This window comes from Oreochromis aureus, linkage group 10, assembly GCF_013358895.1.
Source record: "Oreochromis aureus strain Israel breed Guangdong linkage group 10, ZZ_aureus, whole genome shotgun sequence".
Lineage (NCBI taxonomy): Eukaryota > Metazoa > Chordata > Actinopteri > Cichliformes > Cichlidae > Oreochromis > Oreochromis aureus.
In genome coordinates, this window is record NC_052951.1 from 799,710 (window position 1) to 824,194 (window position 24,485).

At 41.8% G+C, this 24,485-nt stretch overlaps 1 protein-coding gene across 1 annotated transcript; it reads right to left on the reverse strand.

Annotated features, from left to right (window-relative positions):
• Window positions 1–1,888: 1,888 nt before the first annotated feature.
• On the reverse strand, window positions 1,889–15,339 carry smfn (small fragment nuclease). Its single transcript, XM_039618872.1, has 7 exons — window positions 14,961–15,339; window positions 14,614–14,697; window positions 14,458–14,535; window positions 10,484–10,595; window positions 7,064–7,172; window positions 6,515–6,568; window positions 1,889–2,316 (listed from the first exon to the last, which is right to left on the reverse strand). Exons 1-7 carry the CDS (start codon window positions 15,183–15,185, stop codon window positions 2,199–2,201), a joined length of 780 nt encoding a protein of 259 aa, XP_039474806.1. The 5' UTR covers window positions 15,186–15,339; the 3' UTR covers window positions 1,889–2,198.
• Between the last annotated feature and the right edge of the window lie 9,146 nt (window positions 15,340–24,485).

Genomic DNA, 24,485 nt, shown 5'->3' on the forward strand with positions numbered 1-24,485 from the left:
TGTACAGCCTTCATTGTTTGTCTGTCTCTTCCAAGAAATGAGCAGGGACAGTTACTGAATCAGCTGAGCCGTGGGCAGTATGTTCACAACAATTTGATTCATGGCATACCCCGGGAACCAGGTGGAGTGAAAATAGCTCCACTCACTGGCTGTCCATGTCTATGTATTCATTTGGGAAACTCGGTAACTTTTCATTTCTATCAGCTGGCCTGAGTCTGTGTATTATTTAATTTTAAAAGGCCATTAAAAATACACAGAGACAGTAGTTGCCACAGCCAATTAAATGAAAGGAACAACTGCCAATGTGAAGTAAACCAAGATAAGAGAGATTAAGTCAAGCAGGAATATTTTGGTACTCCGGAGTGGACTTTACCCAGAAGTACACTAAATGCAGCTAAACTACGGGTAACACATTTCAAAATGGTGCTCTTTGAGTGTGGAGTGTCCAAGCAGGGGGAGGACACATCTGCATCTACCAATGCTGTTGCAATAGAGTGAGGCAGGAATAGTTGAATTTGGCACCTTAGGCTCTAACTCACGTCTTTCCTTCACCAAGCTTTTAGGAGGTTGACGTAGTATATTTGTGTGGCTCCACCCTGATCCCACTGCACCGCTCCAAAATCATCCTCCACTCAGTTTGTGTCTGAGTGTGTTGTTGGGTCTAAAGTACACTGGGATGTCGTGCTTGGAGAAGACTCTCCTGAGTTTCTCTTATAAACCTGCTACATAGAGAATGACAATATGGCTTTGTTTGTCCTTCTACTTTCTCCCTAGTTGATGTCTGACCTTCTTTACTGTGCATCTTCATACCAAAGTATTTGAGTCAATACTCTGGCAGTTTGTTGGTTTGGACATCAACAATGATCTTAGAGAAGCAATTGCTGCTACCCATCAATCTGGGAGGGGTTATACAGAAGAATAATGCAGCTTGGTAAACCAAACCCAGTATGACAGGTGGTAAAAAAAACACCATGCTGCAACAATGTCCTTTGGACAAGACCAAAGCGAATGGCTGCAATGTAACTTAACAAATAAAGCCTTAGAGGCATTGATAAGATTGGTGTCTTTGAAGGATTTTGATATTACCTCAAAAATAAACAAATTAAAATGAACATTTTTAAAATGTCAACAAAAAACTAAAATGTAAAGAATTCATGGCAGAGCTGCTACAATGGATTGCAATGCAATGGCTGTCGAACATCACAGGTTTATATAATAGTACATACTGTGCACTGAATTTAAAGTAAGGTATTTGTAACTTACTGGTCTTGATTTGAAGCATTTTCCATTTATTCAAAAGATTCTCTTACACTTTCAAAGACATCGCACTTCGCCTAAATCAGTTTAAACCGAGTTGTACTCTGCAATCTAAGCTAACACCACCCTGCTGTAAATTCTTTGCATACTGTGTATGAGCTTTGACTTACTGACTCAAACAAGTAACACATCATTTCCATTTATGTTGAACTCACGTCACCAGTCAGCAATGACACAACGACTTTTCAAACCTGCTATATGGGTGCCAGTTTAGCTCAGTAAGCAGGTGACCACATGCTACATGAGCTGGGTTTGAATCTGACCCACAGTGGCCCTTTGCTGCCACTGTCCAATAAAGGCTCCAAACATATGATTAGAAAATAAAACTACTGTACTGTTAGAAATGTAACAGTATGAAGACATTTGAGTTTTTAACATTGACGTCCGTCACTTCACTTAGACAAAATGTTAAATATTCCAACATGTCACTGCACTGCATTTCCAGTTATGTACACCACATGACATTCAAAATAAAGAACTTGAAATGGATAAACAAATATTTGGGTATTTTCTGTTATAGTTGCTCCCATTTCCTGCATCATATGGTACATGACAGTAAGGAAACAAGAACTTTTTCCACAGGGACAACCAGATTTATTTGGTTTCACTTTCAAAACAAGAACAATTGAAAATTGGATCAGACACTGTCTCAATCAACACAAAAATCCAATCTACCAAAGATCACTATCATGAACTTGGAAAAAGGATTTCTCCTAAAAAGAAAAACAAAAAAACAACTGCTGCTTGCTTCTTTCAATGAAACCTCTAAATTTACCACTAACAATATTCTAACAAAGGATTATTGGGCATTCGCAAATGCACAAATGAAAACCGATGGCGATATGATAATAACACTGAAGACTATATTCTCATTCTATGTGCTAACTCATACTGCTGCCTCCGTTTTCAACAATCGTGCGATTCTTCTCTGACGCTTTGAAGATGTTGGCTCTGTAGTACTGCAGCTCCTTGATGCTCTCCCGGATGTCCTCCAACGCTCTAAAGAAGAAAACCTCCATTTTAACTTTACCATTGTGGATATTTCTACATTCGCCTCCACATATACACTTCGTTCCAGGATTAAAACAAGATTCTGCAAAGGTGGCTCCCACCTAAAAGCCCAGCTCCACGCCCTGTGAAGGACATCAAACACTTTGCAAATGAGCTCAGGCTGCGTGTTTGTTTAAACTTATATTTATGGTGGAAGATTTTTTAAAAACATGAACTACTTTCCATTAGCCTATCAGAATGTCAGCTTCATGTCCAAAAAAGCAATATGAACAGCAAAGTCTGAAGATTAGGCTGTGGAGGCCTTTTCCATTTTTGGACTGTGTAATAGTCCACTAACATCACATAATAGACTGAAATTATTATTATTACAAAATAATACATTACAACAGTTCAGAGTAATGTGTTTGGGCCGTGACACTTTTTAACAAGTAATGCACGAGGTTGCTTCCCCATAGAAACTTTGTTTAACTACAAGTTTCATTATGTCCGTGTTACTTCATCACTATGGCCCAAGATGCATTTCATAATTACCACACAGCAATATGAATCTCTGTCCTTATGAGGACGTGTCTTTATTGTCCTCATTAAGAATGAACACCAGTGCTACCCCTAACCCTCCTCACAGATGCACCTGTGGTAGAAATGTAAAGGTCCTCTGTGCTTTGTTTTTTTGTTTGACTGCTGAGTTCAGGAAGTGTGCAACCATAACAGGGGATCACATACTTTTCCCCTCACTGTACAGGTTTTAGAGCACCATATGCTCCCACAATGATGTCTTTTTTCATATTTCCATATTTCAGCAGGTCCAAGCTAAACCCAATATAGCATCTGTGTAACTAGCTTTACACCAGGGCGGTCCAACTCCAAGCCTTGAGGGCCGGTGTCATGCAGGTTTTACATATCACCCTTCATGATTAGTTAATTAGCAGGTCATTTACCCTTTCAGATCAGCTGTGTTGGATCAAGAACACATCTAAAACCTGCAGGACACCGGCCCTGAAGGCCTGGAGTTCCCCACCCCTGCTTTACACAGAGAACCAGGCCTGTCGAGCAGACAAGGAGACGTTTTTTGGAATATGGACTGTATACAGATGTGGACAGATGTGCCTGGCATAAACACAGTTTGTGCTCTACCACCACATTCTTGTCATTTTATGCAAACCACCCAAAAACCAATTGAAAGTAGTGTCCATGTTTGAGAAGTCTTTGTTGCTGAGCTATTTCATACCGACATTATCTAACAGCTGACAGCATTAAGCAGGGGCCATCATTATGGTTCTTATTATTATTATTTACATGAATTAAGCCTCTACACTGAGACAGGATTAATTAGCTTGTATTGCTTCCCTTCAGGCAGATGAGCCATCACCCAGTCAGATGCAGTGAGCTAAACAGTTAAATACAGGGAGTGCAGAATTATTAGGCAAATGAGTATTTTGTCCACATCATCCTCTTCATGCATGTTGTCTTACTCCAAGCTGTATAGGCTCGAAAGCCTACTACCAATTAAGCATATTAGGTGATGTGCATCTCTGTAATGAGAAGGGGTGTGGTCTAATAACATCAACACCCTATATCAGCTGTGCATAATTATTAGGCAACTTCCTTTCCTTTGGCAAAATGGGTCAAAAGAAGGACTTGACAGGCTCAGAAAAGTCAAAAATAGTGAGATATCTTGCAGAGGGATGCAGCAGTCTTAAAATTGCAAAGCTTCTGAAGCGTGATCATCGAACAATCAAGCGTTTCATTCAAAATAGTCAACAGGGTCGCAAGAAGCGTGTGGAAAACCAAGGCGCAAAATAACTGCCCATGAACTGAGAAAAGTCAAGCGTGCAGCTGCCAAGATGCCACTTGCCACCAGTTTGGCCATATTTCAGAGCTGCAACATCACTGGAGTGCCCAAAAGCACAAGGTGTGCAATACTCAGAGACATGGCCAAGGTAAGAAAGGCTGAAAGGCGACCACCACTGAACAAGACACACAAGCTGAAACGTCAAGACTGGGCCAAGAAATATCTCAAGACTGATTTTTCTAAGGTTTTATGGACTGATGAAATGAGAGTGAGTCTTGATGGGCCAGATGGATGGGCCCGTGGCTGGATTGGTAAGGGCAGAGAGCTCCACTCCGACTCAGACGCCAGCAAGGTGGAGGTGGAGTACTGGTTTGGGCTGGTATCATCAAAGATGAGCTTGTGGGGCCTTTTCGGGTTGAGGATGGAGTCAAGCTCAACTCCCAGTCCTACTGCCAGTTTCTGGAAGACACCTTCTTCAAGCAGTGGTACAGGAAGAAGTCTGCATCCTTCAAGAAAAACATGATTTTCATGCAGGACAATGCTCCATCACACGCGTCCAAGTACTCCACAGCGTGACTGGCAAGAAAGGGTATAAAAGAAGAAAAACTAATGACATGGCCTCCTTGTTCACCTGATCTGAACCCCATTGAGAACCTGTGGTCCATCATCAAATGTGAGATTTACAAGGAGGGAAAACAGTACACCTCTCTGAACAGTGTCTGGGAGGCTGTGGTTGCTGCTGCACGCAATGTTGATGGTGAACAGGTCAAAACACTGACAGAATCCATGGATGGCAGGCTTTTGAGTGTCCTTGCAAAGAAAGGTGGCTATATTGGTCGCTGATTTGTTTTTGTTTTGTTTTTGAATGTCAGAAATGTATATTTGTGAATGTGGAGATGTTATTTTGGTTTCACTGGTAAAATAAATCATTGAAATGGGTATATATTTGTTTTTTTTGTTAAGTTGCCTAATAATTATGCACAGTAATAGTCACCTGCACACACAGATATCCCCTAAAATAGCTAAAACTAAAACAAACTAAAACTACTTCCAAAAACATTCAGCTTTGATATTAATGAGTTTTTTGGGTTCATTGAGAACATGGTTGTTGTTCAATAATAAAATTATTCCTCAAAAATACAACTTACCTAATAATTCTGCACTCCCTGTAATGTTCTTCTCAAAGTTTGGTCTGTATAGATGTTTTTCTACATACAGGACCTGACCAGAGCTACCAGAAGTCACAGTAAAAGAACTCTGACCTCCTGCAACACTCACTTAATCTGCTGTTGAATATCACATATAGCACATAATACTTTCCCTGCTCGCGGCTCTGCCTAATGATGCTGTGGCTTTCACAGAGTCTTGACTGGCACTAATGTAAAGGTGACGTGCAGACTGATGAAGCCAGCACAGCTGAAAAACAGTGAACTGTTAAGAATGATCTAAACAACAGCGTTTTTTCACTGCTGGACAGGATACAGTGGAAACAAAAAGTGTAAAAACACTTGGATTCATGGTGAGAGCAGACTGAGCTCAGAGCTTCATTGGTGCGTGGATCTCATCAGGCTGTTGGTCACAGTGACAGTATAGCATATTTACAGTATACAGGAGTTCATTGCTGAGTACAGCAGTGCTGTTAAACATGAAGTTAGATTAAACAAAAGCACAGACGCATTTTATTTTAGAGGAACAGAAAGGTTGACTGTACACTATTCTGTTCAACATCTCATCCAAGATCTTCAATAATCAGGTGCAATCTTCAATCTCTCTTATAGAGAGCTCATGCTGTGACACTGCAGGCCTACTTGTTGTTCCTAGAGTATTTAAAAGTAGAATGGGAGGCAGAGCCTTCAGTTTTCAGGCCCCTCTTCTGTGGAACCAGCTTCCAGTTTGGATTCGGGAGACAGACACTATCTCTACTTTCAAGATCAGGCTTAAAACCTTCCTTTTTGCTAAAGCATATAGTTAGGGCTGGACCAGGTGACCCTGAATCCTCCCTTAGTTATGCTGCAATAGACGTAGGCTGCCGGGGGATTCCCATGATGCACTGGGTGTTTCTTCTTCACTCACTATGTGTTAATAGACCCTCTGCACTGAATCACACTTGTTATTAATCTCTGTCTCTCTTACAGAGCATGTCTTTATCCTGTCTTCCTTGCCTCACCCCCAACCGGAGGTTCTGCTGAAGGTTTCTTCTTGTTAAAAGGGAGTTTTTCCTTCCCGATGTCAACTGTTTTCTGATTGTTGGGGTTTCTCTGTATTACTGTAGGGCCTACCTTACAATCTAAAGCACCTTGAAGCGACTGTTGTTGGGTTTTGGTGCTGTATAAATAAAACTGAAGCGCATCGGCCGTTTCATATTTATGTTGATGCAGCTTTCTTTTTATTTACCTGTGTGTTGCTTTCTTGTGAGGCACCATTTTGTATTCTTCTGGAAACCAGCGTCTGAAAGTGTTTATAGAAAAAAAGTCAATCGTACTGATACATTTATGATTTTCATGTATGGGCAGCATGCAGATGAAAATGCCATGCAACCTTTTCTTTGCAATGATCTGCAGCAGTGTATTAACTGCAGTAAACTGTTCTCACAACTTTAGTTCACATCAAAGTGAGAAACCACGTAAGTGAGTGCGGCTTGTCGAAATGACAAACACGGTAAACTCTAAAATACCTGAGCCATGAATCCGTGGGCATTCATTTCTATAAAGGGTTTGATTAGGAAATGGAAATTAGAAATGAATACACATTCATGTTTATGGGTGTAGTCCCCCCCACCCCACCCACACCCACACCCACCCACACTCCCTGTGACTAACAGTGGCTCTCCACATGAAGATGCCACCCTGAGAGACAGATGCGGCAGATTATTCTGAGGTCAGTTCATGCAAAGCGGCCTGGCTGTAACGACTCTCACAGTTTACATGTCCTAAAGTCACCTGCCTGCTAAGCTCCTTGATGGTGCTCACGTCGATGATTCTGTAGTGAAGGTGGTACATGAACTGTGGCATATACTTGTCCAGGAACCTCTTATCTGCATGCACAGAGTTACCTGTAGAACAACAAATCACAAGCATGACTCCTCAAGCCAATCACTGACACCAGCACATGTGCTGCTGCTGCTGTTACACACATGATCTACAGTATAGTCTGAGCTTTGAGTCCAGTATGAGGAGGGTGAAGCAGAAGAAACCGATCACTACACTGACACCTGGCTCAGTCCTTTCACACTCAGCATGTTAATCCCTTTCATGAGCTCACTGTGCATTATCTAACACAGGGTGGGGAGCTCCAGGCCTCCAGGGCCGGTGTCCTGCAGGTTTAAATGGCTAAATGACCTCCTCAACATGTCTTCAAGTTCTCCAGAGGCCTGGTGATGAACATTTGATCCAGGGTGAGATCTAAAACCTGCAGTAGGGCTGGGCTATATCATACCGTTCACGGTAATACCAGTGTAATTTTGGGCAACGATAGGAAAATGAAATATCGCGATAGAATATGGGTAAAACGCGCATGCGCAGTGCCTTTGTTTACATACACACATGGCGGCGACGCAGAATGAGAAGGGCGAAAGTGGATCGTTGAATGAAACGCATGAACCAGAACTGGTTTTTAAAAATGCTGCAACTTCAGTGGTGTGGAACTGGTTTAGCTTTCGTCCGTCAGATACACAACAAAGCACTATTTTTGGTAGAGCATGCTAGCGGGCCGTCGTTATTACCGTGTTGTTTGGAAAATACGTCACACTTAAAATCAATCCTTTGATTTTTCTGAAAATCAACAGTGTCCCTTATAATCCCGCGTGCCCTATGTATGAATTCTGGTTGTGTTTACTGACCTCGAAACGATTTTATGTACACGGCGCTCGAAAATCTGTCAAATGTTTTAGTACAACTTTGCTAAGCTACGAAGCCGCACCGCTTGATGGATTGTCGGAGCATTACGGCTATCGCAGGCAGGAGCCTCGCGGAGTGATACGTACTGTGCTTCAACATAGTATTACCGTATTGTGTGTGTATAACCTCTTTTTAAGTTTTGTGGATATTCTACATTGTTATGCTGAGGACATGTCGGCCATTTTGCACTGGAAATGCCTTTTGGTTAAACTGTCAGCGAGGAATTTGCACTGTTACATTTTTATATAACTTTAATGCACATAAAAAACAGCTGCTTGTTTAAGTGAAAATACATTGATGGGGTTTTTTGCACAAATAAAGTTGTGGAGTTGTAAAGTATTTTGTCTAGTGTCAATTATATTGTCAGTTATATCGTTATTGCAAATTTTCAAAAGTATATCGTGATAAATATTTTTGGTCATATCGCCCTGCTCTAACATGCAGGCCCAGTGCTCGCAAAATCGCTAGCCCGACGTCCCGGGGCTACCGATTTTTCCAGTCGGGCTACCAAAATCTATCTCAGCCCTGCCCGTCGGGCTATCATAGGAAGGAAAAATATGTGTCAATGCTTTTGCATTCTTTCGGAAATGTAGCTGAGTAATTATGTCATTGGCATCGATGAGCCTCTGCCAATATGTGACATACTGAAATCGCGTTTGAATTTGCGCTTGTTTTTTGCTTTCACTTTGCGATCGCGCGAACGGTGTGTAGAGAGCGGCGGCACTGATTGGTGAGTGACGATCATTTGCGCACCAATTCCTCTGACATCGTCTTATCAGTCGTTAGCTTACTGTGCAAACATGACAAGTGAAATCTCCCGCAGCAAGCTTAAACATGTGAGAGGTTGATCGCGCAGAGAATCGCTGAGCGCTATGTGAGTGCGTGTGTAAAAGCAGCAGGATATATATTTTAGTTCTGCTGAGCCAAATAAGACAGGTCAGGGTGAAGAAGTGACAGCCAAAGAAAAGGCTACCACAAAACGGAAAAGTTATGACAAATCAGACTATAAGGCAAAAAGAAAGCTCAGCTTTATAGTTTCATGGACAAAAGAATTTCTGTGGCTGCAATATGACAAGCTAAATAACCAGGGCTGCACATAAGTGGTCCGCAGGTGCGCATTCGCTGTCAAAATAAAAAACGCGCACAAGATAAGAAGTTGCAACGCACGTTTGAGTACATAAGATTTTCTGGAGAAGGACAGACATTTGTTTAGAACTCTTAAAGATGTCGAAGAAGCTCCTTTAAGCAATTACTTTGGTGTTCCTCCACCTCCAAAGAAATGTCAGAAGAAGTCCGAACCACAAAAGAAGCGCGTATTCTCTGAAAAGTGGTTGCAGGAGGTGAGCTGGCTTCAAACAAATGATGAACGCACAGAGATGTGGTGCAGAATGTGCCGTGAAAATCCCACTCTAGCGGACAAAAACAGCGCCTTTTATATGGACGCAAACGCACGTTGCAACTTCTTATCTGGTGCGCGTCTTTTATTTTGACAGCGAATGTGCACATGCGGACCACTTATGTGCACCCCTGTAAATAACATAATGTTCTGCCGGGTGTGTTGTTGCTTTTCCCTCGATTTCTGAGTCGACAAGCGCCTTTGTTACTGGGACCAGTAATTTTAAGAAAGACCCCCATTAGAACCCATGAGAAATGCAAGAAATGCATTATTGCTCAGTCTGCAATATCTTTCCCAGAACAAACACCAATTGCAAATAACATACTGAAAATAAACCTGAAAAATCTGTTTAGAACAGCGTACTATGTTGCAAAGAGTGAACTACCACTGGCAAAATTTAGCAGTCTTTGCAAACTTCAAAAAGCAAATGGCCTCGATCTTGGTTCCACTTGCCTCTTACCCTTGACTTCAGTGGAAATTTCAGATTCAGGATCTGACACAGACTGATTCACACAGTTCTTACAAGTTCATAGAAATTTCTGTTCAATTAGAACCAAGTATTTGAGTTGATGATTGTAATTTTTATACAATGTTGTAATTTGTGTTTCAACAATTTTTTGATTAATGAGTTTCCGTTACAATATTATACTTTAATGTATAACATTGTAACGGAAACAAAACAGGAAACAAAACATCAATCAAAAAATTGCTCTATTTTTTTATTCGGGCTACTTAAATTTATTTGGGGCTACCAAAAACTGAAGAGTCCCTGCCCCAAGGGCTACCAGAGATTTTGAAATTTTGCGAGCCCTGAGGCCCTCGAGGCCTGGAGTTCCCCACCCCTGATCTAATTAGAGTAATCACAGCTACCCAAATGGAAACCTCAGACAATTAGAAAAGCTAAGCTGACGATTGGCTCTCCTCAACCTCCTGTAGCTTCACCGGAGAGTCATTACAGAGACGCTTGGCATAATCCAGCCACCCACACAGTACCACAGACAGACATGCAGAATCATAACTTTGTGCCCAGGTCTTGGTTCTGAGGACATGAACAGAAAGATCAGAGTTTACCAGCGAGGGGACATTGTCCAGGTGGTGTGTGTTGTCTGACGAAGGACAGGAACTCATACTCTGCTTGTTCCAGGGTGATTTTACTGTCCCGTACAGCCTGGGTCAGTCCTGACTGAGACACAATTACACCAACAGACTTTGTTACTTCACTTTAAAACACACCTCATTGTTCACACAAGACAACAGTAAAGTGGAAAGGAAAAGCAGGCATGTGATCACAAATACAAAAATCTGAACTGCTGTGTCTGGGTTTTCTCTCAGTGTTGCACAACCTGAGGTTACAATAACACTGACTTCTGGAAAGATTGGTAACTGTCTGCACCTCCCTGAATCTTTCTCACTGTAAAATGATGAACTTTAAATGATTTGATGGGTCGCACCAACTGCTTCTGTAAGATCATCGCTGATGTCCAGACCAGCAAATTGTCAAAACTTCTGATTAATCAGTCCATTGATTAGCAGCACCTGGTGCTACTTAATCTCTTAATACCTACTGAAGCAGCAAAGGGAGACGTCATTATTTACACACTGTCTACATTCTGGTTTAACGTTAGTTTGACACGGTGTCGCATGTCATGCTCTTGTGCAAAGCTGCATTTATCTCATTTTAAGAGCTACAGAGGATCAGAAGATTTTGTTTTGGGTCCTGATACCTCAAACCTTGGAGTTAAGTATGTGGATTTTGTCACCTGAATGTAACGATAGTAAAGTTCATACACTGGTAACCTGGTCCTTAAGTGATGACGTATGAACCGTGCTTCAGTCCAAACGACTCTGTGTTTATTAAGGCTGTTATGTTTTTAACATGTTTTAATGCTTTGTATCTTGTTCTGTTTAATCTGAACAAGCCCCTAAAAACAGTCAGTGATCACTGTCGGCCTCTCTCAGTTTTTAAACCCTTCCAATGTAACTACAGCCCAGCCCATGCAGCAGTATATTAATGACTAACCTCTTATTGTGGATGGATTATCTCAGTTGTTCTCCTGACTGAAGTTTGGTCCGTTTACAGCATCCTGCCATGCGATTTCATTTGTCCCTAACCATCGGGAACCCTCACGTTAACTTTTATCGAGTGGAAAAAAGTTAGCGTTCATCCTCCAGCTTCACTGTTTATGCTATGCTAACATAGCTGTGTCGCTAGCGGTCACGTAGCACATCATTATATAGCAGCTAGCCCAACTTCAGTAACCCTACAAACGTCACTGCTGTTTAGTTTTCGGTCTTCATTTATGTTGGAAGTGATAGCAGAGCTGTACGTTTGAATGTTTCAGGAATCTCTCAGTCAGAACATGCTATATCATGTTTAGGTGGAAGCTAGCGAGCTAACTTCCTGCTAACTGCTAACTCTGTTAAATGTAATAAATTCTGTTTTCATGGATGCCTGGATGTTAAACTTAATTGTTACACCTGGTAAAGCGGCAACGCTGATCATTTTATTAAAGATGAAAGAATTTAGACAGTTTTTAACTCTCAGTGATGCCACAGTGTTCGTTTGACTTTGGGACCTGAAGGGGAGTTTCAGACCCGGAAACAGCAAATGACGTCAGACTTAAACGCCAGATTGGGGAAAAAGGTTATTTTTGAAATGACAATGATGTGACCGGTGTACTGTGGGAGATACGACACGTCCCACAGTACACTGGTCACCTCTTACCTTTTGTCAACTTAAAGACCACCCTTAGGTAAGAGGCTAATCTTTTTAATGGGTTTGTGTTACGTTGCCAGCCTAATGATGGCCACCTTCATTCACATCAACATCTCTTTGAATCTCAAGAATTTCAGTGAAACAATATCAAAGCAAATTTAAGAGTTGGAATCTCGAGCAGACCCTTGATGTTCTGAATTTGTCCTACAGGCAAACGCCAGGTCTCACCTGTACAGTTACCTATGAGCCTGTGAGAAACTGGAACATAAAAATGACTTTAGTAATGTGACAAGTAGGGATGGGTATTGAAACCTGGTTCTTGTTGAGAACCGGTTCCCACTGTTTCAATTCCTTGGAATTGTTTGCCATTTTTGCAAACAATTCCCTTATCGATTCCAGTCGCCCCGAATGACGTCACCACGTTGCGGAGCATCATTTACCTGGCAGGAAACACGGCGCCTAAGCGACTCAAACGCTAAAAAGTTTGGTTATACTTTACGAGAACGGATGACAACAGGGCAACTTGCAATACTTGCAAAGTAGATATTTCATTTAAAGGAGGAAACACTACGAATATGCAAAAGCATTTGCTCACAAAACACGCGATGACCTTAAATGAATGTCGTGTTTTTAATTCCGCTCCGGACCCGTGAATCTCAACCCAGCAGCAGCGGTAACGTTTGCACGTCCTCTCCCGTTAATGCGGCAGGTAAATAATCAACTAACAGTGCATATTATGTTAGCGCGATCTGCCTTATTACAAAACCTGCCATTACTGTGCATTTAGGTGACCATGATGAGAGAGACAGAGTCTGGCTGGCGCTCGCTGGCAGTTGTCGCTGCAGTCTACCGGTAGCGTCTCCTTTCAGGCCAGGATAGACGAATGTCACCGAGCAGTGACTAAGTTTGTGGTCAAAGGCTTGCACCCATTTGCCACAGCAGATGCCCCCGATTTTCGGTAAGTGAATGTGTTTAATTGTAGGCAGGGACATTAATTGCTACAGAATAATTTATGTTATACTTTGTTATTGCTACAGAAGAATATTTATTTTATTATTTTACATTTACAATTTTTTCCCCGGGGACCCTGTGACACCCCATTGAAGAGCCGTAGGCTGTGGATCTCTTAAGATCTCACTGTTGGGTTTGTAAGGCCATGTTACTCCTAAATTTCTATCTTGTTCAAAGAGAAGATATAAAACAAAGTTCTAAGCTAATCGACCTTAGTGTTCTCTTTTTTTAAAAAAAAGAATCGATAACAGAATCGATAAAGCATCGAATCGTTAAACAGAATCGAAAATGGAATCGGAATCGTAAAAATCTTATCAATACCCATCCCTAGTGACAAGTATCAAACTTGATGTGCTATACTAACCAGAGCCAGAACCTTCATTTCAGTTTAGGTGAGTGAATATTTTAGATTTTATTAATCTGTTAATTGACACTAATTAGCCAGTAAAGGTTTTTGTGTATTGAACACAAAGTTTAAATGCAAGTTCCTAAGAACGCTTGAGTAACAGCCCATAATATCACACGCCACCCGCTCATCTGTACAGGGTCACTCCAGAACGACCACCACGGCAGCAACCAAAACACTAACGTTAAGCGTCAATTCAATTTGATTTATGAAGTGCCAAATGACAACAACAGTCGCCTCAAGGTGCTTCATATTACAAGGTAAGGACCCTACAATAGTAAAGACCCTGATTAGTGCTACTGCGTTGTTACTGCACTGGAATTTCAAACACAACTGTGAGACCCCAAAAAAACACTCAATATCATTATCGTGGGGAAGATTTGACCCCGTCCTGTGAAAACACAAGTAATGATGAGGTAATTTTTGAAAATGTTAACTTCATAGTTTTCAACTAATTCTTTCCAGTTACAGTATTTAAGATTAAATTTTGTGCATGTGCGTTTCAAACTGGAGGAGACAAAGACGTCACTGTTAGCACTGATACTGTTGCAACAATCTTCATTTGATATTAATTTTAGTATCAGTGTTTTTGACGCAGCGAATATTCAAATGGCACTGTGCAACCAGCAGAAAGAACATGCGTTTCCACAATCTCTACGATGAATAAGAAGAGACTGATTCAGAGACTCATAAGAGTGTACGAGCCGGGAACATCTGTGCGCAAGCTATGGTTTAAAGGCCATGGTTGTAAGGAGCTGCACGTTCCCATTACCATTCTAGATTAGTTTGCTTTCTTGCAGAGGTGCTTTCCAGCACAAACATTTGACAGATGCGTAGAAAACCAATCTGTATTTCTGCTTTAAGGGACATTAATGCCCAGCGGTACAAGTCCCTGAACAAATGCCAGCTTACCTTTCCGTGATGCTCTTTACACCACTCTGACATCCCTTCCAGTAGCTCGTCGGGCTGCTTAATGATCAAGTTTGGCCCCTGGAGAAAAACAACGGCTGCCTTGAACTTGTATGACAAAGAGAAGAGCAGAGGCTCCAGTGTTCACGTTCACATTACCTCAGCCAGGATGTTCAGGTCAGAGTCCGTAATAAGGCAGGCCATTTCAATGATTTGGTCCTTTTCAACGTCCAGTCCTGTCATCTACACGCACACACACACAGACAGACAGACGTAGTTGTCATTATAAACAGCACAGACAGATTGAGAACAGCAGCTCAAGTCTGCTCACCCGTGTGAAATGACCTGCGTGGACTGCCTACAGCTCGTTGGACACTTCACACAACTATTCCAGCATCCAGCGCTATATGCGCCATCTAGTTCCACAGCTTACCGTTACATTCAACGGCTAAGCAAAGCGTTTAGTGCGTTGTAGCAATAACCACAGTTCCCACGACGTGACTCACCTCCAGGTCCACCCACACCATTCTCTGGGACATGCCCGTGGCTGACATGCTGCCTCTTGTTGATGCCTGACCTGCGGCTGGTGCTAACAGCGGACTTCCTGGCCGGCTAAGCGCTGCCTTTCCGACCGACAGCGCGAACAGACTCCTCCTGAATGTAGCGAGCACCCATGCCGAACTGCGCGAGCACACCGGCATGGTGAGCACACTTCCGGTCTTAGTTGCCATAAGAAAACTTTTTAAATGGAGACTTCAGCAACGAACTGCTGCATTACAGCCACCTGCTGGTGTGGATGTACGCGTACAGCCATCAGGATCACTACTGAAAACTAGTGATGGGAATCGTGAACCGGTTCCCAGTAGTCCAGCTCCTTGGAGTCGTTAGTCTGCCTGCCTGTCAGTTCTTGCACTCTGGTTACGATCAGCTGGAATCGTGACACAGTATCCAGCGTGGATGCGGACATTTATTTCATTTTTACTGCACAGAAGGATGAGAGCGTGATGGTAAAGTGGTGACTGCTCCACGACAGAAACAACTCGGCAGCATGCTAACGGTAAGCTAGCCAAGAACCCAGAGTGACGTTAAAGCTGACCCCAGACCTGGGGCCCGTTCTTCGTACCTCGCTAAGTAAGTTAGCTGGATTTGATTGTTGACGATTTCGCGTGATCTTGGATCGTTCGGTTCTCCGAAGCTCATCTGGGACTTGCTGTCATAGCAACAGATCCGTAAGCGTAAACCTGCTCGGGAGCAGGCTTACTTTATGTAAACAGGATTAGATCGCGGCCACTCAGGTATGTCCGCTGCAGTTATATGAAAGCAAGAGCGATATTTCGCCACTGTTTTTCCATAAATAAATATTATCAATGTAACTAAAGATAATGCAGTATTTGATTCTTTTATTGATTTCATACAGATACATACAGGTCATTTCCGAAAAAAAGGGAAATGTACTATTAATCATTCTATTACATGTAGTAGATCATGTCAGATGTAATTCATATTTTAGGGTAGTAATAGTAAATTACTACGTGCAATCAAGATGAGAGACCACGACTATAAAAGCGAAGGTGGATTTGGGAAGTCTGTCGCAGCCATGTCCTGTCCGTTTGTACGCGAGAAAGGAAGGTGCAAGATTGATAAGGAGAGTTTACAGAATTTAGCGTATATTGCGGGATAGACAGGATCCTTTAGCTCAGCGCGACGGTGTGCTCATAGAGAGATATCGATTCTCCCGTGAGGGTATTATTTACTTTCTCTCTCTCTCTCTCTCTCTCTCTCTCAATATATACACACACACACACACACACACACACACACACACACACATATACATATACATAAACAACAACACCCAGCACGCCCCTGCGGGCGGTTTATCCTTCAAGCTCGGGTCCTCTACCAGAGGCCTGGGAGCTTGAGGGTCCTGCGCAGTATCTTAGCTGTTCCCAGGACTGCGCTCTTCTGGACAGAGATCTCCGATGTTGTTCCCGGGATCTGCTGGAGCCACTCGCCTATATATATATATATATATATATATATATATATATATATATATATATATATATATATATACTTACTGTACTGTATATACTTACTCCCGACTTACTGTGCATGCTTCAGTCACCCCTTGCATGGGAACAGGTAAAAGTGATGGAGTGTTATGTAAAACTACACACAAAAAAACCCACAATGTCAATAAATATCACAGTACAAAAAGGGTGTGACGAGGGGTGCAGGACCACCACCTGTCTTTATTTGCTCTGCCCTTTTCTTGGTTGCTGTTATAAACAAACAAACAGATTATTCCAGGGTCTCTTGTCATAGACTAAAAGCAATATAAGTGATAAATATTACCATTCTGTGGAATATTCTTATATTTCACTTTTACTTGTTCCCATGTTCTAGTGGGTCCTGTTGTGGCTCTAATGTGGAAGATATAATGTAATATAATATAATGTGGTATAATATAATATCACATGATATAATGTAATATCATGGATCACTTACGAGTTTAATTTGTCAGCAACTTTCTGCCAGCCCTCTCTCCTTGCTTTTGCAGCCTTTGCAGTGTTCCTCATGCGTTTTAATTAAACTCTGAAACTCCTGATATCCCTCAATCAAGAGTTCTTGCTCTGCTGCCGTAAAATACTGAGCGCTCCTTCGACATCTTCGCCGACCAATCACAGGGTTGCCGATCAATGTTTCTACTATCGATGCGTAGCCCTTTTAAGCCACCCAGTGATCTCAGATTACTTCATCCAGCTATACTAATCGTCAACAACAGGTGTGTTCGGAGAACCGGATTAGCGAGCTCAAAGTTAGCGCGATGATTTGATCTTGGATGTGTCATTTGATCTTGGATGTAGTAAGCGAGGTACGAAGAACGGACCCCAGCACCTGTTGTGTGTGCGGCTATGGCCTCTGGGTTTATTATGAGACAGCAGCGTGTTTCAGATCATTTCACAACATCATAAGAGTAAAACGAAAGTAACGTAACGAGTAACATAACGAATGTCTTTCTCCTGGGTGTAATTAAGTAAGGTGCGTCATTACTTTTAAGAAAAGTGTTCTATGTGCAATAATTACTTTTTGGAGTAATGATCACAACAAGGAGGGGAAACGCCTCCAGCACGCACAAACATTTGGCCATGCAGGATGTAAAGTCTTTGATGCCTCAGAGATGGTCTCAAAGCGGAGCCAATGAGAATCGATAAGTGATATCGATTATGAAATTGGAATTGCTAAATTCTTTTCAATTTCCATCCCAGTGTTGAACACAGCTGCAGATGTTAATGCTGCTGATTATTCCTGCTGGATTCTGTGCACTTTGCATCCAATGGCATTTGTCTTCACGGTCACATCACATCCTTTATTGTTGACTTGTGTTTCCTTTTCATTTTATTTTTAGAGCACTTTCATAATCACTCTGCAAATGATGAGCCATCGCCAGCTCTAAGGCTTGGATCATTCGATGTCTGCAGCACGCTGCTCTATATGTTCTATCGGTCTGTCGTTGGCATGAGCTCACCACCCTGGAGGAAGTGATCAGTGACTGCTGGTAATCATGGACTCCCACCCCCTCCATTACACCCTGGACAAAAGAGCAGTTTCAGCAAGAGGTTCCTTCAGCCTGGCTGTCCCATGTCGTTACAGGAGGTCGTTCCTTCTGCTGCTGTCAGACTCTTTCATTAATCCACTGGGGTCAGATCCACACATGTGGAACAAGATTAATCACACCTCAGTGCACCCTGTCACTTTGTACACCACAACATATATTGGCACTTATACTTGTCCTTTTGTATGTATATTTACAGCTATATCTCTATAAGTATCTATCATATCTCTGTTTCTACTCTCATTTTATACGAGTGCTTGATGTTTGTTGTATATTTGCTGCTATGACAGCACTATACTTCTATTTTTGAACAGATATGTAAAAGAAAATGGAAACTGGAAAAAGACACAAAATGCAGGATAATAAAGGATTTGTGTTTTTCTTCTGAAATAACATCAGTGACACAATATTCACATGATTTCCTCCAGAAGTATGGATTCACTTTGTTTTAAAAACTCAGTGACAGCAGTCATGCACATTGTCTACACACACAGCAGATTTCTTTTACTATGTTTTACTACTTTTGCATCGATATGATTACCAATCATGAGTTTCAGAGTCCCCTTGTAACCCTGGTTATTCTGTGATGGGTACATTAGAGAGGAGAGCATCTGTCCTGCAGCCTGATCAGCTAGATCATTTAATGTTTACGTCACAGGTCTGTTTTGTTCCTTATTGTCTGCTACAGTACGATCTCACCTGAGCCTCACCTGCTCCTCAACTGAGCCTTCTTCGTTTCCATTTTAGAAACACTTCTTCATGGTTGAACTGTTTTGGCTAACTAATCAATACCACGTTAACTTTGATCACCTGGGGTCCGTTCTTCGTACCTCGCTAAGTAAGTTAGCCGGATTTGATTGTTGACGGTTTCGCGTGATCTTGGATCGTTCGGTTCTCTGAAGCTCATCCGGGACTTGCTGTCAAGCTGAAAAAGATGAAAAGTTGCAAAAAGTCGTATGGTGGTGAAAAAAAAATGTCACCCTGAGCAGGATTCAAACCTGGACCTCCTGGGCGCAAGGCGACTACTCATCTCACTGTGCCAAATTCACTCTCACAAGGTAAGAGATGGAGAGACTGACAATTATGGTGAAATGAGCAGAAACTGCCGAGAATTGCGCTGATAAGAGGTGAAATGGTTGAAAATTTTGTAGAAAAGAGGTGAATCAGCAGAATTTCTGCAGAAAAGAGGCAAAGAAGCAGAACATTGCGCTGAATAGAGGTGTATCAGCAGAATTTCTGCTGAAAAGAGGCAAAACAACCTGTTTCTGCTCAAATTCACCAATCAGAGGTACTGCCTCTGTCTGCTTCATCAGGTGGGTACTTGTATGTATTTCTGCCATGGAGCGTTAACAAGAATCTGAGGTCCATATTAGAAAAGCTGCTAAAACCATAAAAGTTGCGCTGAAAAGAGATGAATCAGCAGAGTTTCTGCTGAAAAGAGTTTTTTTTTTCTGAAAACAGCCAAAAAAGCTGGAATTTGTGCTGAAAAGGGGTGAAAAAAAATGAAAATTTTGCTGAAAAGGGGTGAAGAAGCTAAAGTATACCAAATCAAAGTATTTGTGCCAAAACATAGTGTTTCTGCCATATTGTGGTACTACTACATTACAACATGAATACGGATTAAAGATGAAAGAAACTGGCAACAAATTCCTCCACTACAAACCAGTCTGATACCACTTCTTTGCAGTGTTCACGTTTACTAAGGCACTACCCAAAAGGCGCCACAAGAGGGCACTCCAACACAACAGATGACCTATGTACACTGATGCACTTAGTAACAGTCAGCCTCCTTGAATTGGCAGAAATACTGTGATTTAGTAGTAATACTATAACATAACAGATATACTGTGATGTTGCAGACATAGTATGTTTTTGCACTACTCATTTGTAGTGAAAAAAATTAGCAATATAAATTACAGGTCTGTGATAGTGTCTAAATTTGTAGTGAAAAAAAAAAACATGTGGACCAAGGTGGGATTGAACCCACGACCTGTGAGCTGCAGAGCCGTGTCATTACTGATTGCGCCACCTGGACAGGGGGTGGGTGTCTGAAAAACAGATTGATGACCAGTCACAATTAGATCGCGGTGAGAGGCGAAAAACGCCGTTTTTTGGAGTTACAAAACGTCGTGTAACTCAAAAACTAGGAGGGCTAGCAGCATAATTCTTGTACTGGGTGAATCAGCGGACTTTGGTGTACTTTGACTGCGATTTTCATTGCTCTTTGTACCTCCGTCGCAGAGATATGACGAGAGAAGAAACGGCTTCATTTTCGGAGTTTGAAAACTGAGAGGAGGACAGATTTCCACCCCTCAAACAAACGTAATTCATTGCTCAACGGTAAGATAATTGTAAAAACTGCTTCCACTGTGAGTGTCAGCAGTGTCTGAAGATATATTGGCACAAGCCTCATGTCCTAACTTTGCTTTGTTAAAGAGATATGGCGATTTGAAAATGCCTCCCGTTACAGAATTTCAGCTCTGAATTTCAAAACCTCCCCATAGACTTTGAATGGGGAGTTGTCAGACCTTGTGTCACTCCGAGGCAAATTGCGAAAAAACGGTAAATCTCACAATAAAGATAGTGACATTGTCTGAAAGCCAGCAAAAATACCTACGTTTTGATGTATAATTTGTGGGGGTTGAGTGGAAATTGAGCGAGTAGCAAGAAGTTGTTTAGACATGAGGAGAAAATTCAGAACAGACTAGCACTCACTCTGACTTAATTGCATAGCAACCATAGCAACGCATGTATTTTCTGAAAAATCACAATTTTGCAACTGAAAACTTAAAGAGAGATAAGATTAAAACGGTAGAAGATCTGAAAAAGCTGAATCAGACAGGAATAGCCCAATAAGTTGAGAACATTTTAAAGTTTCAATGGAGTTTCTAGGTGAAAGTATGAGGAAGTAGTTAAGTTTCAAAAACAAACAAGTTTTAGCAGAATTGTGGAAGTTTCCCATTCATTTCAATGGGACAAATTAAAGGAAAAAAGTGTAATATTTTAAAAAGTATAATAGTAATAAACACCAAAAGTCATAGCTGGAATTAGCAGAAATAGCAGAACAGTTTAGAGTTTGAACTGAGAAAATCGGCTGAAAAATGAGGGAGTAGTTAAGTGCCGAAAAACGGGGGAGCAACTTGAAGAACTAGAAAGCGAAAATTTCAGAAGAAATTTTATGTGTGCCTATGCCGCTGCTATTCAGTGTAGTTTGCCATTCATACAGCTACAGAGAGCAAAACTCAGAAGAGCACCCATTCTCCACCATGAACTATGGTAAAAACAAACACCGCTCACGCTTCACAGATGACAGCTTACAGTTTTGTGTAAAGATGAAGTTACTTCAGACAGCGCCGATTTGCAGGCGCTGTGCACACAGGTTCATGAGCAGAAGTCCCATTGTACCACGGCAGACCCGACAATGTTTGCATGAACACGCTTTGAAGCATTACATTATGGACCACTTTTCACACATGCATTCACTTTTTGTTTTTTGTAATTTTTACACAGTGTTCTGAATTATGAACAATGGTCTACAGCCAATCTTGTGTATTATTATACAAACTTTGGTTGTGAGATTCAGATAACTATTTAATAAAAGCTAAATATTTTATATGAGAGTAAGAAAGAAAAGTATATCTTTGTGTCCACCTTTCTCTGTTAATGCCCTAGCTGCCCCTGCACAGTTACCAGCTGTCAGCTACACAAAAAGGAGCTTGGTCTTTGTCTCTCAGAAACAACTCATAACTTCCCTTCAACTCATTCATGTCACCTAAAGTGTAAACCTGTTTCTCCATCACCAGTTCAGCTCTGATGATTCAGTAAGGACATCTCCTGATTTCATCTTCATGCTCCAGCAAACATCAGCTGATACTAGAAATTAAAATCAAAAGAATTCTAACAACAGCTGATCAAGCTTAAACGTGCTGCTGTTGTTTAGCGCGATAAATAAGAGCGAACAGCCGATCATTGATCAGTTTCATGATTGACATTTCAACACGCGAGAGAATGACAGGGGAGGCTTCAGTAACGACAGAATAAATCATATAATGTTTTCTCTGAATGTGGGACGATTCCGTTTGTACGGCACGGCAACTCTATGAACTAACCCTAATGAATAAAATAAAGTCCAACGTCAGTAACTTAGTGCGCACACAGCTGTATATAAACTCCCGTGGCAGTACGATTGTAAAAGGTCAACGAAAATAAATTACACCTAAACTCGGTTTATATCTGACCCAAATAGAGTGCAGGTCATAACTTCTTACCTGAAATTCAGTTCACCTCACGCCCTGCCTTCGGTTTCCAGCATCATCGGCCCATATAAAGCGAAAAATAAGTCCAGCTAAAACACATACTGTCGGCGAGCGACCGGTGCTGACACGAGTTTCACCCGCCTCAATATAAGCCAAGCCTGGGTGCTTTTTCACGAAGGGTCGCTAGCAGCGCTAGCTAACTATGCTAGCGGCGCTAGCTAGCTAGCCGCTATCAGCAACACGTAAGAGAACTGCTGCTAAATAAACTACACCTAAACTCGGTTTATATCTGACCCAAATAGAGTGCAGGTCATAACTTACCTGAAATTCAGTTCACCTCACGCCCTGCCTTCGCTTTCCCTGATCCACGATTGACCTCCGCGTTAGCAAACACCGGTCGATCGGCGGTGCGCCTGCCCCGCCTCGTATGTCTCGTTCGCGGCATGTCCTTTCTGTCATACACGTGGATAGCTGCCCACTGTTGTAGCTCCGCATTATAGCACCACCAAACAACTCAGTTATTTTTTCCACATCCAGCTGTAACTCCGATTCTGTGCGAGCATTTGCGAGAGACCGGGGAGGTGAAAGGAGAGAGAGAGTCCCCTCGCTGTCCATTTGCAGCCAAGTGCGGCAGCTAGCTAGGTAGCCGGCTAGCTGTCAGGCAGGACCGAGGTCGTCAGAGCACTGTTGCTAATATGGGATGTCTTGATAAAACAAGCAGATATTTGAAGTTTACACACCTACATTCTCGCCTGAAAATATCTTAAAAGTTTATTTTGTGACCTAGAAACACTAATAAAAGACATATAAAACAAAGTGGTGGCCGCCATTGTTTAACTCGGCAGAGGTGTGCTATGAATTGTGGGATATGGAGTTTTCCACCAAGCATATTTTCCACTATTCAATGGTTCGCGCAACCTTAAAACCTCCAATGGTTCCTGAAAGCAGCGAGGCTGTGCGCGCCATTGATATTGTCGTCATTACGGTATCCAAATAAGGGTAGACAGGCTGTACCACTCCCGGCATACCACTAGAGAGAGCCAACACACCACAAATGAAGTTTGAAATTTGTTTCAATGGGACCAAAAGATGGCGCCAACACACCACAAATGAAGTCTGTTTATTTGGCGCCAAAAGATGAATTGGCCTAAATTTGCACTAAAATATTAATATTTTAAAAAGTATAAAAGTCATAAACACCAAAAGTCATAACATAATAGTCCAGCTCCAGCCGCACAAAATGATCTAACATATGTAACCCTAATGTCAAAACTGTTCGGCAGAGGAGCGCGGGAAAATTTTCACTAAAATATTAATATTTAAAAAACTATAAAATTCATAAACACCAAAAGTCATAGCACACCATTCCAGATCCGGCCGCACAAAATGAGGTAACATATATGAAGCTTGTCTCAAAACTGCAGGGCGAGTTTCGCTGCAAAATTTCAGCCGGAAACTGGAGAATAATAATAATAACTAGAAAAAGTTTGCATTTCCTGCGAAAATGCTGTGTGGATGCCTTAACGCTGAAGCTGTCTGCTGAAAAGCTGAAAAAGATGAAAAGTTGCAAAAAGTTGTATGGTGGTGAAAAAAAAAAACAACATTGCCCTGAGCAGAATTCGAACCTGGCCCTCCTGGTCTCAAGGCAGCTACTCATCTCACTGAACTAAACTCACGCTGACCAAGAAGAGGTGGAGAGACGGACAACTCTGCTGAAATGAGCAGAAGCTGCTGAGAATTGTGCTGATAAGAGGAGAAAAGGCTGAAAATTTTCCAGAAAAGAGGTGAATCAGCAGAATTTCTGCTGAAAAGAGGTAAAGAAGCAGAAAGTTGCGCTGAAAAGAGATGAATCAGCAGAATTTCTGCTCAAAAGAGTTTTTCCTGAAAACAGCTGAGATTTGTGCTAATAAGAGGTGAAAAGGCTGAAAATTTTGCAGAAGAGGTGAATAAGCAGAATTTGGGCTGAAAAGAGGTGAAAATTGTGCTGAAAAGAGTTCAATCAGCAGAATTTCTGCTGAAAAGAGTTCTGCAGAACTCTTTTCAGAATTCTGCTGAAAAGATGTTTTTGCTGAAAATAGCTGAAAAAGCTGGGATTTGTGCTGAAAAGTGGTGAAAAAACTGAAAATTTTGCTGAAAAGGGGTGAAAAAGTTGAAAT

Excerpts from the sequence above, each read along its gene's own strand:
- smfn (XM_039618872.1), bottom strand. The coding sequence starts at position 15,185 with ATGGCAACTAAGACCGGAAGTGTGCTCACCATGCCGGTGTGCTCGCGC. Across the intron at positions 6,569-7,063 it reads ACCATCAAGGAGCTTAGCAG|ACGCTGGTTTCCAGAAGAAT; the intron begins GCAGGTGACTTT and ends AAACACTTTCAG. Across the intron at positions 2,317-6,514 it reads CACAAGAAAGCAACACACAG|AGCGTTGGAGGACATCCGGG; the intron begins GTAAATAAAAAG and ends TTTCTTCTTTAG.